Source organism: Syngnathus scovelli, chromosome 7, assembly GCF_024217435.2.
Source record: "Syngnathus scovelli strain Florida chromosome 7, RoL_Ssco_1.2, whole genome shotgun sequence".
In the NCBI taxonomy this organism is placed as follows: Eukaryota; Metazoa; Chordata; class Actinopteri; order Syngnathiformes; family Syngnathidae; genus Syngnathus; species Syngnathus scovelli.
This window is the reverse complement of record NC_090853.1, coordinates 13,116,773-13,132,286: the sequence shown is the minus strand read 5'-3', so window position 1 is coordinate 13,132,286 and position 15,514 is coordinate 13,116,773. Positions and strand designations below refer to the sequence as shown.

General features: G+C 39.0%; 1 protein-coding gene across 1 annotated transcript; it reads right to left on the bottom strand.

Moving 5' to 3' along the window:
- Positions 1–3,149: 3,149 nt before the first annotated feature.
- On the bottom strand, positions 3,150–13,722 carry zgc:113279 (uncharacterized protein LOC553749 homolog). Its single transcript, XM_049725885.2, has 11 exons — positions 13,396–13,722; positions 13,016–13,134; positions 12,265–12,289; positions 12,129–12,175; positions 11,884–12,034; positions 11,521–11,794; positions 10,681–10,786; positions 10,264–10,410; positions 9,321–9,381; positions 7,582–7,745; positions 3,150–6,286 (listed from the first exon to the last, which is right to left on the bottom strand). Exons 1-11 carry the CDS (start codon positions 13,559–13,561, stop codon positions 6,263–6,265), a joined length of 1,284 nt encoding a protein of 427 aa, XP_049581842.1. The 5' UTR covers positions 13,562–13,722; the 3' UTR covers positions 3,150–6,262.
- Positions 13,723–15,514: the final 1,792 nt, after the last annotated feature.

The window sequence follows — 15,514 nt, the reverse complement described above, 5'->3', positions numbered from 1 at the left end:
AGATTTAGGAAAATGCAAAGACACTGAAGCAGAAATTAGACTTAGACAGATTGGTTGAGTTCAATCACAATTGTTGTTCAAAAAGCTCTGTTTTCAGGAAAGTACAATACAGCGCTGGGCCCTTCAAGAGCGGAAAGTCTCCATTCAGAAAAGGCAAAGTCCAAGGTTGTTAGATCAGTTTTATATTCAGTAGCACATTGTGGGCTGGGATTGATGGGCGATGAGTCTTCGGGGTGGGGCAAGTTCGAAGGAGAGTCTGCTTCCATGGGAGTGGTGCTGGTTATGGGCGATTCGGTGTGTTGGTGGGGGGCTGTTGGTGTGTGTGTGTGTGTGTGTGTGTGGAGGGGGCTGTTGTCTTCCATCCCGTCTCTCGGCCTTGGCGATCATCTTTGGCCGTGTTCTCGGGTGGCTCCTTCTGGCACCCACTGGTTTTATCTCCACGTGACCTTCCTGTGAACATTCTTCTCCAATCTTGGACATACACTGTCGTACCGCATTCAACCGTATCTTTTCTTTGTTAGACAAACTATTTCCCTCTGTGCAGAGCGTTCAGTAGTAATCAAAAACTGGCGTCTAGCATTAGTCAAAACATAAGATACAATCAAGTACTGAACGGTCAAGACGACTCTGGCCGTGTCCATGATTCAGAGAAAAAACATCAGGCATGCATTCCACAGTTCCTTAAGGGTCATTAAGCTATTTAGGCAATATATCAAAAGTCATTTGTTATTTCAAAGTCCTCAGAAATATATATATCAGATCATAAAGTTATAAAAACCTTTCTCATCACCACTTATCATAAATGTCTAGTTATGTCTTCTTTATTGATTTGGTGTGTAGGTATAATTATATGCTTCAAATGTTTCTTTTATTTATTTAATATGTGAATATACTTGTCTGCTTATGTACTTTATTCAATGAGGTTTGAGCATATCTGTTTTTGTAGCGAGGCAGGACTTTTTGTATTTCGACCTCATTCCTTCAATATATATATATATATATATATAAAATAAATTTTTTTTTTAGTGGGTAGATATGTGATATGGTCATTTCAAAAGTAGCTCGCGAGCTGAAAATGTTTGGGCACCCCTGATGGAGACTGTCTCTAACTGTTAGAGGCAGTTATAGAAGGACGTGTATAGTGCAATTGAAAAATGTCCGAAAAGAGGCAACTGACACTGGAATTTACTATTTTCAGAGGAAAATGTTAGAAAGTGCTTGTCCTCAGTTGGTCAAAATAACAACGGCGCTGAATGTAACGTGATTTTAAAGTAATTGTAATCAGTCGAGAGCCTATGTGCACCCTATGCTGCTCTTCTTCCTTTTTGGCGACTCGTAGAAGCCCAGCGGCATCAAGCCAAATTTCCGTTCCTCTTTAGACACTCACAAAGGTGTGTGGTGATTAGATCTTTATATCTATACATATATATTTTAATGGGACTGTTGTGTTTGTTCTTGATGTAGTTATGCCACGGTATCAGCTCATTGCCGTAGTGGTAGAGTGTCCTCACTGAGACTGGAAGGTCGTGGGTTCAAACCCTGGCCGGGTCATACCAAAGACTATAAAAATGGGACCAATTGCCTCGCTGCTTGGCACTCACCATCAAGGGTTGGAATTGTGGGGTTAGTTTACCAAATGATTCCCGAGCGCAGCACCGCTGCTGCTCACTGCTCCCCTCCCCCCCAGGGGATGGATAAAAATCACACGGGGATAGGTTAAATGCAGAGGACAAATTTCACCACACCCAGATGTGTGTGTGACGATTGGGACTTTAACTTTAACTTATATGCTGCAATAAAGTTGGTCACAAGCTGATGTGAATGGTTGCAACCTTTCCCTCTTCTTTGTAGCTTCTTTTTTTCTTGGTGATGTACGATCCAGCAAAGAACTCTTGAATCCACTGCCTATACCGGTAGAACAAGTCCAAAAAAATGTCTGAGACTGCTGACTTCAGACTTCAAACTATGCCGTTTAACTTGATTTTAGTTTGTACTAAAAATAAAAACATTTATGGAACATGTCTCAATGACTGCATTTTCTTGATCTAAATTTAAGCTGCATTGAATGTATGGATTGAGGAGGAGATCATATCTCAAGGACTACTTTCTCATTCATCAAAATGGTTTTCCGGAATTCTTTCTTGCCTGGACAGGGTGTTTAGCTCTGAATTGTGGGCATAGCTTTTATAATTAAGAGCTACACAATAAAAACACACTTCACCTATGACTCCTGATGGCCATTGTAACTAGGATACTCTACAACATTTGTCTATTGTCTGTATTTTTTCTTGGCTCGACAGTTTCACTAATTAAAGATCCAGACTTTCAACAGGTTTTTAATTTTAGTACAAGCATGAGTCACTCCAAACCAAAATTATGACTGACATTTGCATTAAGATTACACGATCAGTTCTTAACATGTTTGTCACTGCTCATCTGTGTACCAAAGAACTTTGCACTTTTATTTTCCAGGGCAATAGGAGTCAGAGCGGCTCATTCAAAATAACAAATCTTTTAAGTGAGTGTCCTGAATGCAATCACTTCATGACCTGATCGTCAGTGGGCTGTGATGGCGGCTGAACGTGGGATAGCCATATTCGTCAATGAAAATTAGGGCAAAATGTCTTCAGCAACGAGTCTATCACTTGAGGGAGATGAGACAAATAGCAACATAACAAATTAATTATCTAATATCTAATAATATCATTATCTAAAAATATAATTATCTATCTATCTGTCCGTCCGTCCGTCTATTGCCCGAGAGAACTGAAGCAGGACTTTGCCCACAGATGTGGGAACACTGCTTGAAAAATGAAATTTGACCAGGCACTTCTTTGAGGTGCTAATGCTGGGGGACAGTGCAATAAGTTGTATGGATTGATGCATCCAACAACAGAACATTTTACGGCATCCTTGAGTTGTTTGGACTACAAAAGTCTCTCAGAATAATAAAGATGGTGGATTTGCGAAACATTTAGGCCACACCCATTACCTTTGGTACCTGCCCCAACGGATGTGATGTAATGGATAAAAATACGACGGGAGTAAAAAATAGCCGCCAAACAGATCATAAAAGTATCTCTGCAGCACCTAATCTTGGAGACTCTAAGCACACAATAACATGAATATAAAAGCAAAAAAGTGATACGTTTTGTATAATATGTTGTCTTTATTTTGTTCTCACCAATGACAATCCAGTTTTATTTACACATCACCACACAGAGTCAGGAATCACATTATAGTACATGCAAGACACTGCTGTTTTTAACACCTACCACAATAAAACCTATATACTAGCCTTGCCAACCTGACTTTACCATTTAATAACAATAACACCATCAACAGTTAATTTCTAAATTACATTTTATCACAGTGTTGCTTTAAAAAATCTTAGCAATCACAAAACATACATAAAGTTTTTCCTGACTTGTATAATATGTAGTCTTTATTTTGTTGTCAGCAATGACAATCCACAGTTTTATTTACACACCACCACACAGAGTCAGGAAGCACATTATAGTGCATGCAAGACATAATGCTGTTTTTAACATCTACCACAATAAAACCTTTATACTACCCTTGCCAACCTGGCTCTACCATTTAATAACAATAACACCATCAACAGTTAATTTCTAAATTCCATTTGATCAAAGTGTTGCTTTAAAACATCTTAGCAATCACAAAACATACATAAAGTATTTCCTCAATTATTTGACTTGGTAGAAAATCAATAAAGAAACAATATGATACCACAAAAGAGATAGACTTAATAGGACACGGGACATGTCAAAGAAACATTTGATTAGATACAGTAATTGCAATGTAAGATCCCTTTACAAGTAGTTGAACAAAAAAGTTTTGCTCATAATTCACAAGTGAGTCTTGAACTGTTGGACAGTTGTAAATAAGAAAATAACACTTCCCGATTAAATGGTAAAACGTGACATCAATTAAGATCAATTCACTATTTGCCATATTTTCCCATTCACTCGCAAGACTATTTTTTAATGTGCCTGGCTTGCACATTCTTCCGTCCAGACTTCTGACTAACCCACTGTGCGTAACCTGAAAATTTGTTGCGTTACCACCAAAAAGGTGTTCCTTAAGTCTAAGATTGTCTGGAAATTATGGAGCATGGAGTTTTCCTGAGACTTGTGAATGTCATTCAAATTGTGTGGACCGAATTCCAAAATCTGTAAATGTTGTGTGGTGACAGAGACAATTTGTAGACATAACATGAAGACCTGATGAACCAACCAGAGGATATTACGTTGTATGTAGAATATGTAGACCGGAGTAAACCAATCAGATAGATGTCTGTACATAATATGTAAAGCATGTACCTCCGCCGCGATTGGTAAATAAATCGGTTTATGCAAAGAAAACAACATTAGGACCCTCTAAAATGGTATCGACAAAGAGACATGCTTACAAGCCACAATTACGGCTTTCTGGGATCATTGCCGAAGAGCAACGTAACGATGAGGCAATACAGAGAGGAAACTTGTCATGATTATTGGCGAACTTGCCCACCCTTTTAATTCGGATACAGAAGATTAGAACTTTGGTAGATTTGCATAAGAATATCGATGAACAATAATGTGACTACAGTACAGTACATGGTGTTAAATAAAGTACAACCAAACTCACTGTCTTGCTCGTTTCCTTTTTCTTTGTTTACCGTAAGTCATGGCATGCATGCGCCCTATAATGCGGTGCACCCTATGAGTGGATTAAGTATAGAAGAGCCCCCGAAATTTAGTCTGCGCCTTTGAACCCGAAGTGCCTTATGGTGCGGAAAACACGGTATTTGAAAAAATATAGGAGATTCAATATTTGGAAATACACTATACCTCGCGTAGTAGCGAGTGGGAGATGTGCACTGCTCCGTCTAACAACACGTTGAAGGAGAGGCTGTATATTTTATTCTGTATGAAATGAATTCAACACAATAATGTAATCAAAATTCATGCTCATGACTGAATGCATGTTTTGAGGTCCATCACTAAGAAGGTGGGTGTTCTGGCTGGGAAAGTCACGTGGCCATATTTGACAACTGACTGGGAGGGGGGGATATTTTAATTCATTATCTAACTCACCATTACATCATTATAATATCTGTAGTTGTTATAATGTTGGGAGCCATGCAACAAAACAAAACAAAACAAAACAAAACAAAACAAAACAAAACAAAACAAAACAAAACAAAACAAAACAAAACAAAACAAAACAAAACAAAAAGAACCTCCAAGCTACCAGGAGCAAGTTAGAAGTGGAAAAGCTCCAGGAGAGTTCCATGGCGCCAAGATCATGTTTTCACCTAGAAGAGGCGCTGGACTTCCTACAGTCTCAGAAGTGCGAAGAGGAAAAGTGCTTACGTCCATGGAATTCATGCAACATATGCACAGGGCCAGATTTGATAGGGATTGCCCACATTTTAGAGTTGCCCCATCCAAAGTGCGCACATGGCAATAGTAAATGACAAATTTGAGAAGATAGAAGAATGAAAATTCACTCATTCATTCAACATACTTTACAGGTAATCCCCAATACAAATTTTCAACATACGTAATATAATGCCTTGTCATACACAAGTGTGATTTAGATCCTGTATCACTGTTGTAAACCTAGTAGTGTTACCGTGTATCAAGATGCAAATCTTGGAAATTGACACAAACAGACAATGACATTGGACTGTTTGATACTAATGTAAAATGTCCAAACTGTCCTAGCTTCAATTATAATTATTTAGTCAGGTAAGTTAATTGTCTACTGATGACAAATTGTTGAATTTTACGTAGCTCAACCATTTATGTAGGAGTTTGTTTGTTTGATATATGCATGGATTAACATTGGTGTTTATACAAACAAACAAATCCTTTAGTCGAGCTTTATGAGATCCAAATCATTGATTTGTGACCTGACACAACACCAACACATACTGTGCCATCATGCTAGATGACATTGAAAAAGTACCTTTTCATTGGAATACAACCGGACCACACTGAAGGCAAGTTGTTACTTGGATGTAACAAACAATGAAGTTTCACAGAAACCAGCTAATGGGCACCTAAACTTTGTGAAGATTTAAAAAAAAAAACTGATTCTAAATCAGGCTTTTTATATTTTTCACAACCTTAGATGCTTTACATAACAGGACGGGATTTATGAGAGAAGCCACTTTATGAACTCAATCATAAACCAAGCCTGTTCATACTCAGAACATTACTGTTGGGTCTCTACCGAGCTGACGTGCTGCGGCTTAGGCGTTCATTCCCCAGGTCCCCTATGGAAAGAACAGAAGGAAAAGGAACTGAAGATTAAACACATGCAGTACAAAGAGATGAAAAACCTGATTTAATTGTTGAATAACTAACATGCTTGTTAACATTGGTATGCTGTCTGACTCGCCTAACTTTAATTATTTGTCATGTTTTGGCAAAGTACAAATATACGTCATTGTGTCTCCTCAAGGTGTCTGTAAATTGCAGACTTTTCATTTGGAGTAAATATTCTTAAGAAAAAATAAAACAAAGGTGCCTATTTTTAGAGGCGGAGTATCCACAGAACTGCGCAAGGATAGCACAGAGTGTGAGCCAACAGCTGCTCCTACTCCATCCATCCATCCATCCATCCATCCATCCATCCATCCATTTTCTGAACCGCTTAGTCCCCACGGGGGTCGCGGGCGTGCTGGAGCCTATCCCAGCTGTCATCGGGCAGTAGGCGGGGGACACCCTGAACCGGTTGCCAGCCAATTGCAGGGCACACAGAGACAAACCATTCGCACTCGCACTCACACCTAGGGACAATTTGGAGTGATCAATCGGCCTACCAAGCATGTTTTTGGGATGTGGGAGGAAACCGGAGTGCCCGGAGAAAACCCACGCGAAAACCCACGCGGGCTCGGGGAGAACATGCAAACTCCGCACAGGGAGGGCCGGAGGTGGAATCGAACCCGCACCCTCCTAACTGTGAGGCGGACGTGCTACCCAGTGCGCCCACCGAGCGCCCTTCTCCTACTCTGAAGCGAAAAAAAAAATATTGTAATAGATTGGTGATAAAATATATTGCTGCATGCTGGTTGCCAGCACATGCAAAGACACACCTTGTTTGCTTGTTAGGCACTTAGCCTCTGCTAGCAATGTGATGTCAGTCAACATAACCAAAATGATAGAAAATGTGAAATAAACCGCAAATACATAGAGAAGCACGGCACGTATTTTCAGCTGTCTTATCTGAATCATCGTTGTGACATTTTTGTACTGCAAATGGGAGCCTTATATTGCTATGCCAGATCTCCCAGGCAAGTCAAAGACACATGGAGCGTCATTTTAGCTCATGCTAATATTGACAAGGATGATAGTCGATTTAAACTTCGTAAGCTCAAAGTACATTCAGAGATGCACTTCTACCCCCTTTAGAGGCAATGTTTGTAACACGCTTTTGGAAATGGCCTTGCATATTTGGTAAAGCTGTACACACACACCAGAATCATACTAGTTTGACTAAGTGTATGGACATATATATATACGTCTGACCATCTTCTATCCTTTCTATATTCCTTAGTATAGTACGAACCATGACATGAGAGTAGCTGGCCATTTGCAGCAGACACTCTAGGGTCTCTAGGAGCCGTTCCTTGCGGATCACGTGGAGCCTGGTCTGATTGAGGCTCTTGCTCAATTCCAACCGCTGTAATGTCACCTTGAGGGCCACTGAAGCACATTGAAGAACACTCATCCCTATGAAGACACAAAATATATTGTTGATTGACTAGACATGTAAAAGTGATTACAATTTTAATGAACACAAAATAAATACAGGCAGAGTACAACAATCAAATTGAACACTAATATAAACTAATCAAATATCCTTCGAATCAGATGCAAGTCTGTCAATACAGTGCATTCATGTTATCTTGAGTGTTTTAAATATTTTTGTTGTAAAAAGTCTTATTGTCCTATTTCATATGCATGTAATATACACATCTTTGTAAAAAACAAAAAAAACAAAAAAACGGAATCACTATGATTCAGAATGACAGTCACGTGTAATTATTAATAGGACAGCATGTTCAGTCAACCTTTACTGCTTAAATATTAGTCATCTGCAAATACACACTGCTACTTAAACTTGGTCATATCAGGATTCACAAGATATTCTTGATCTACATAACCTGCAACCTTGTCTTTAAGGCAACCTACCATGCCTACACTGCTGCCAAATACAAAATCTGAATCTGATATGAATTAATGACATCTTAAGCAGTATGCACACTGAAATGTTTGGTCAAATGGTATAAGATATGACAGAAAAACAAATAAAATCTAAAAACAAAAAAAAGGACTAAACAGACAAAACAGACAAAAAAACTGCCATTCTATTTTGGATTCCAACCAGATTGTAATATGAATGTGAATCCTTGAATAAATACCTACACACCATATGAAATCTAGGTCTGTATATTAAAAATCAGAGGGGGATTCAAATTACATGACTTGACTCATGTTGGACTTGGGCCGCAAATTTCCACACTTGAAACTTGCTTAGCTAAAACCTCTGAAAGATAGACAATATGACCAAACCTTTCCTTTTGATATTTGTCAGTCATTCTATTTTGACCGATTGACTAATATAGACAGAGTAAAACAAGAAAGGTGCATTTTACAGACAATCCCAGGAGGCTCACTTGAATTATAGATTCAAGGTGACAGGTGATTCCCACGCATGAAACCCAATACACGGCAGGTGACTCTCCAATGTGTCACTTCAAAACTTGTTTGTCAACAAATGTAATGCCATGAAAGCGTCATACTTGGTGGCTAACCGCATTGCTAAGGCTGGGCGAAGTGTAAAAAAGTGTATCCTGCCAACTCCACAATGATCACAAATCAAACAGTTGTGATTTGTGTATTTCTGTATTTCTCAAACAGTGCTGCCAGGGTCCTGATGAGATTGTGTCAATGTGAGTATAATCTCTGTTTGGAATACGAAATCTTCCTTCACACTCATCACTGTCTACAAGATGTAGCCTGCACCTACCGAATTTAACTCCTCCACCCACGTACTTCAGAAAAAATCTGGTCTGCACCCGCCCAGTGCTAGTCTCAAGGCTGTGCAATGCCCTCCACCTATCCTTTAAGAAAGGACTAACAAAATACTTTTGAAAAAAGCTTTTCCTGGCTGATTTTTTGTAATTCTATTTATTCACTGGTTTTATTACCCCTTTTATCTTTATTTTATTGTTTGATTGTCTACTTGTTCCCCAAATGTAAAGAGTGTTATAAATAAAATCCATTATTATTATTATTACTTACCATACTTATCGGTGGCTTCAACATCAATGTACACACCTTCCATCATAACATGTTTCAGAACCTAAAAGAAAATGTACACATGAGAAAGCTGTTTGTTATTTGTGTTTCTCACTTTAAAAAACTACTGCAAGGTGGTTGAGTTCATTGTAGAGTCATGACTGAGTCAAGACTAAATTTAAAATATCTAGTACACACCCTGGACTGGTAACTATTAGAAATATGTAAGTGTACCCACTGACAGTAATTTGACAGTTTCATGATAATTAAGAAGGTATACAGGCATTTCAATACATGGTATTACACAACATTTGACCATGTTGTGCAAAATTTGATTTGCAGATTAAGTGTGCATTTGAAAATGCAATCTCAATCTGCTGTGCTGCATGCCCAGCCTATTCGGAAAACTCAATACGTTGTTGGAATGTAATGGAACACTCACTCTCTCAGAATAGTTAAGAAGTCAGACTGAATTTCCAAACGTGTCCTTAGTTGTGTCAATTTCCAATTCAATTTCCCTAATGACTTCAAAGCAATTTGTCCTTTCCAAATGTAGAGCAATGCAATAAAATGTTACAGGTAATTATTGTTCCAATTCTACTGCTATTGAAAAATTCAGTGTGTCTTTATTATAAAGGCAGGATAGATTTGAGCAATGCAATTGTGATAACATTTATAAACCAATCAAATGTACTAGATCAGATCACATATGCGCATTAAAAGCATCTTTTGCTCACCACTTTGTAACAATGTTGTTTTGACATAGAATTATAAAAATCATTTACTGTATGTATAAACCTAATGCTCGTAGTTTGGTTATCCATAATCAGTGAATGTTGCACTCATTCCTGTTATTTGTGATTACCCAAATTCACAAGGAAAAATGTAAATGGTCGGATGACGAACCACACATTTAATGGTATTTTACTAAAAGCAAGGTTTCAACCTCAAGCACTCGAATGAAGCCTTTCTCCGCGCTGAGGTGAAGGCAGGATTTTCCCAAGTTGTTTCTTTCATTGACACAAGCACCTAAATTGATCAGATCCTCCACTATCAGGTGATGGTTGCGCTTGGCTGCGAGAAGGAGGGCAGTCTAAAAACACAAAAAACAACTCACAAACAAATCAACATGGAACATTTTCTTATTGTGTTTTGAAATCTGTTTGATGCAAAAAAAGCCAATAGTGGGTCTTGAAGATTAGAACAGCAACTGTATGGTAAGGGTTTTTGACTTCTTGGTATCTAAACCACACTGTAACACCTTTAGCGGAATATAAGAATACAACTTTTTGCCCGCAGTAAATATGATATACGTATATGTATATGTATAAATAGTACCCACTATTTCAAATTCATACTGTACCATTCCATCCAAGTCTTTTATGTCTAAGCTGTTGATGGAAGCCATCCTTTTTGCAATTACGTAGGCCAGTGCCCTCCTGCCATCACATGCCACATTATGGAGAGCTCTGGGGTGGGGGTGTAAGGAGGGAGAGAGAGACAGACAACCATTAAGATGTTCTACACTATATATTACATATATATACACATTATAACCAAGAAGCAACTCCAACCACCAAGAGCTGGATCATGCTTTCCATATTTAATGATAGGCCTATATATCTATATGTTATCTCTGGCATAATGGCGATCTAATTTCTTATGAAATGTGAGATATTCTGGCGGCTATTTTTCTAACTCGGAAGTTAGACACATGGTTAATACAAACTCCAACTCTACTGTACCAACACACGTTTGTCGGTAGACTCGACGTACGTTCAGTCTCTGTTCACAAATCAGGACATCTCAAAATTACATAGAATAAAACTAATGTACCAAACAGCTATGACTAGTACATGTTCGCATTGCAGGGGGTACGTGGAAACATCTTATGTATTTGATGCACCAAAATCAGAACAGCCGCATGTCAACTCAAGCAGGGATAGTTACTCTGAGAAAGTGTGTGTTTGTTTAGTCTATAAGGGCAGTATGGGAGTTCCTCGTCACATTGTGACATCGCACAGTGAGGACCCGGTCGTTTTCTTGGACCGGGTTGGACTGATACTTAGAGAAGGGAAATGAGCAGGAATGAGCAAATTAAACACCACTATTGGATGTTTTTGGTGAGGAATTAGCATTTTAACACGGCGAAAAACTCAAAAAAGTTCATTCAGTATGGCTCCTTGAAGAATTTTAAACTTACGTTCGGCCTTGTTTATCAGTGGCCAGCAGTGCTTCGTCAGAGATGTCCCTCAGCTGGAATTCCTCCTTCTGCATCTGTGCCAGAAAGAACTCGGAGCCGCTCATCACGCAGTTAGCAAACCAAATGTCTCCTGTCCACGTGGGCTGAAAGCATGGAGTCATAATGCCTGGAAGAGATGAGCTTTGGTGGTACTCCTCTGTCCCGGGGGAGTAGGTCGTATGTGAAGAGGGGCTGGGGATGATTTCATCAGAGCCATCACTGTTGTAACCTGTACCTAAAAATAATTTTCAGGTATAATTTGAGTTTATGCATCTGATATTTTTTTAGTAAATGCTAGTAATGCTAGTGCTACTAGTAAATTACCATTTGGCTCAAAATTGTACTCAGGTGAAACTGGTGAGCTGGCAGAGGACATTTGGATAGGCAAACTGTTTGTGGTGCCTGTTCTCAGATCCTCCTCCAGCACCTCAACGATGATTGCCAGCTCCTCTAGGCTATTGGCGGGGCTTTTTTTCTGTGAGTGAAAGACAGCCCAGGTATTTGCGGTCCTTTGAATGTTTCCTAATTCTTAACATGATTGCATATGAGACGTGATCTTGTTCACCGACCTTGCTTGTTCTATTTCCTGGGCGACTTTTATATAGCTTCTTTTCCCCTGAAAAAAGACAAGTATGACCTCTCAAGTTGACATAAAGCCGAATTTAGTAATTGCCAACGAAAAAGTTTGTCAAAATTAGTTTTTACCTTTGGCTCTTTTGCTGTTCGGACTCTGCTTGGCAAAAGTAAAAAAAGTAAGATGAGATTTGCTTATGCAAGTGCTTCTTTATGTACTACTAGGATACAAGTGCCTGCCAAAGCACTAATAAATATATTAAATACATTTTGATAAGAAAGTCAAAAATATTCCTGCACATTCATTGTGGAAAATAGTTTTCCATTTTTTTAGTATAATGTGTATTTTGTCCCATTTGATTTCTTCTTTTTCTTTCCAGCATACAATGATAACTACAACAATATGTCTTCTCTACCAGAACTTAATATTAAAGATCTTGTAAAAGTAAATACAGCTACTCTGGGCACAAACTGAATCTTGTGGGGTGGATAACTTAATGTTTAATGTTAAACAAATTGTCCTCAGCTGAAACTGCATATTGCCACGTTACATGTGTTCTTTGTATAACCCTGGACATAACTTTTCAAGATACAGACATTGCATCTGACAGACACAATGACAGCCAGACAGATGGAAAGATAGACTGATAGAGAGATTAAAAACTGACAGATACTATATAGCAACACCCTCAAACTGCTGAGTGTGAGGTGGGCTTTGGTGGTACTCTGCTTGCTTGAGTGAACCCAGATTGGGTTATTTTTAACAACAGTAGTTTTAAGGATGTTGCTATTTAAATATACAGTGATTGGGGTTGTGAAATACACGCTGGGGAGAACCCTGTCATATTAAAAGCCAAAAATAAGCTTTAGCAGAAAAGGTTACCTGAAGATCTTGGGGATCTCTACCCTGGGCTATGCGGATGTTCCGAAGCATATCCTTGACAGGCATCTTAACACGTACTCCAAGGTAGACCTTGCTATCGTCATTGCAGTGCTTTGGAGCTAGAAGATTAAGCAAGATATGATATCATAATACATGACAACACACACGTATAATCAGGTTAACATAAGGCCTTGTGTGAAAGGAAGGAATTCAGTTTATGCCAGGCAGATGGTTTACTTGTGAAAAACTTAAATGAAATCTCATTCACTTCTGACTGGTGTATACCAATATTGATAAATTGTATTTTTGAAAGGAAAGAATCACCAAATACTGTATTTGACAACTCCTTCGGGTTCATTAAACGATTCAAGTTATTGTACCTGATTCACAGTCGCCCCCCTCGTGAACACGCACTCCGGAGCCAAGTGAATCCGATGGGGCTGTGTGTGCCTCAGCTCCCAGTGTCTCAGACACTGGATGAGCGCCGCTGTAGAGTCTTCCGTGCACTCGCGCCTTGCCCTCCAGTCTTTTATAACGTCCTCTCATCTTGTGCGACTATTAAAACAGAACACTTCAATGCTATCAATTACAAACTGGGAGAAATGAAACTTTCCTCCAAATACCGACACAAACTCCGTGCGACTAGACGCAATTGGTTGAGTCCCCAAACCTGGCATTCCAGCTCGGCTTGACATGACAGTTTGTTGACAAGCAGACCCACCTCCCTGGTAACCTGACACTAATCACACCCACCATCATTGCGCATTCGTTTACGTAATTTGAACATTAGGTAGATTGCATTTCATACTAATTATTTAAAAAAAAAAAATCTGACATGCAGACACACAAAATCACTTAATTAAAATGTTATTTAAACACCACACACTAACCAGACTATCAAATTCCTTCCACATTTACAGTATATAGTAGAACACAGGGAAATAAATAAATAAATAAATAAATAAATAAATAAATAAATAAATAAATAAATAAATAAACAAACAAACAAACAAACAAACAAACAAACAAACAAACAAACACACGCACACACACACACACACACATAGTATGTATGAATGTATGAATACAGGACTGTCTCAGAAAATTTGAATATTGTGATAAAGTTCTTTATTTTCTGTAATGCAATTAAAAAAAAACAAAAATGTCATACATTCTGGATTCATACAAGTCAACAGAAATATTGCAATTCTTTTATTATTTTAATATTGCTGGTTATGGCTTAAAGCTTAAGAAAACTCAAAAATCCTATCTCAAAATTTTTGAATATTTATTCAGACCAAGTAAAAAAAAAAAAAGATTTATAACAGCAAAACAAAATCAAACATTTGAAAATGTCCATTAATGCACTCAGTACTTGGTTGGGAATCATTTTGCACGGATTACTGCATCATTGCGGCCTGGCATGGAGGCAATCAGCCTGTGGCATTGCTGAGGTGTTATGGATGCCCAGGATGTTTCAATAGGGAGGGGCCTTTAGCTCATTTGCATTGTTGGGTCTGGTGTCTTTCAGGTTCTTCTTCACAATACTCCACAAATTCTCTATGGGGTTCAGGTCAGGAGAATTGGCAGGTCAATCGAGGACAGTAATGCCATGATCAGTACATCATTTACTGGTGGTTTTGGCACTGTGGGCAGGTGTCAGATCATGCTGGAAAATGAAAATCATCATCTCCATAGAGCTCTTCAGCAGACGGAAACATGTAGTGCTCTAAAATCTGCATTTACTCTTCACTGGATGAAACACAGTGGACCAACACCAGCAGCTGACATGGCTCCCCAAACCATCGCTGACTATGGGAACTTCACACTGGAATTCAAGCAACTTGGATTTTGCTCCTCTCCAGCCTTTCTCCAGACTCTGGCGCCTTGACTTCCAAATGAAATACAAAACTTGCTTTCGTCTGAAAAGAGGACTTTGGACCACTCTGCAACTGTCCAATGCTTCTTTTCCATAGCCCAAGTCAGACGCTTCTTCCGTTGTCTTGAGTTCAGAAGTGGCTTGACCATGGGAAGATGGCTATTGTAGCCCATTTCCCGGACACGTCTGTGAACAGTGGCTTTTGATACCTGGACTCTAGCTTCAGTCCACTGTCTTTGAAGCTCCCCCAAATTTTGGAAGCGACTCTTCTTCACAATGCTGTTAAGGGTGCGGTCTCTTGGTTGTGCAGCGTTTCCTGCCACATTTCCCCCTTCCAACAGACTTTTTGTGGATGTGCTTTGAAACTGCACTCTGTGAACAGCTTGCTCTTTGAGAAATTTCTTTTTGTGTCTTACCCTCCTGATGGATGGTGTCAATGAAGGTCCTCTGGACAGCAGTCAGATCAGCAGTCTTCCCCATGCTTGTGATTTAGTTTACTGAACCAAACTGAGTGTTTTTCAAGGCTCAGGAAACCCTTGCAGGTGTTTCGAGTTAGACGATTGAAGTGATTAGTTGAATACCCTACAAGTATACCGTATTTTTCGGATTATAAGTCGCGT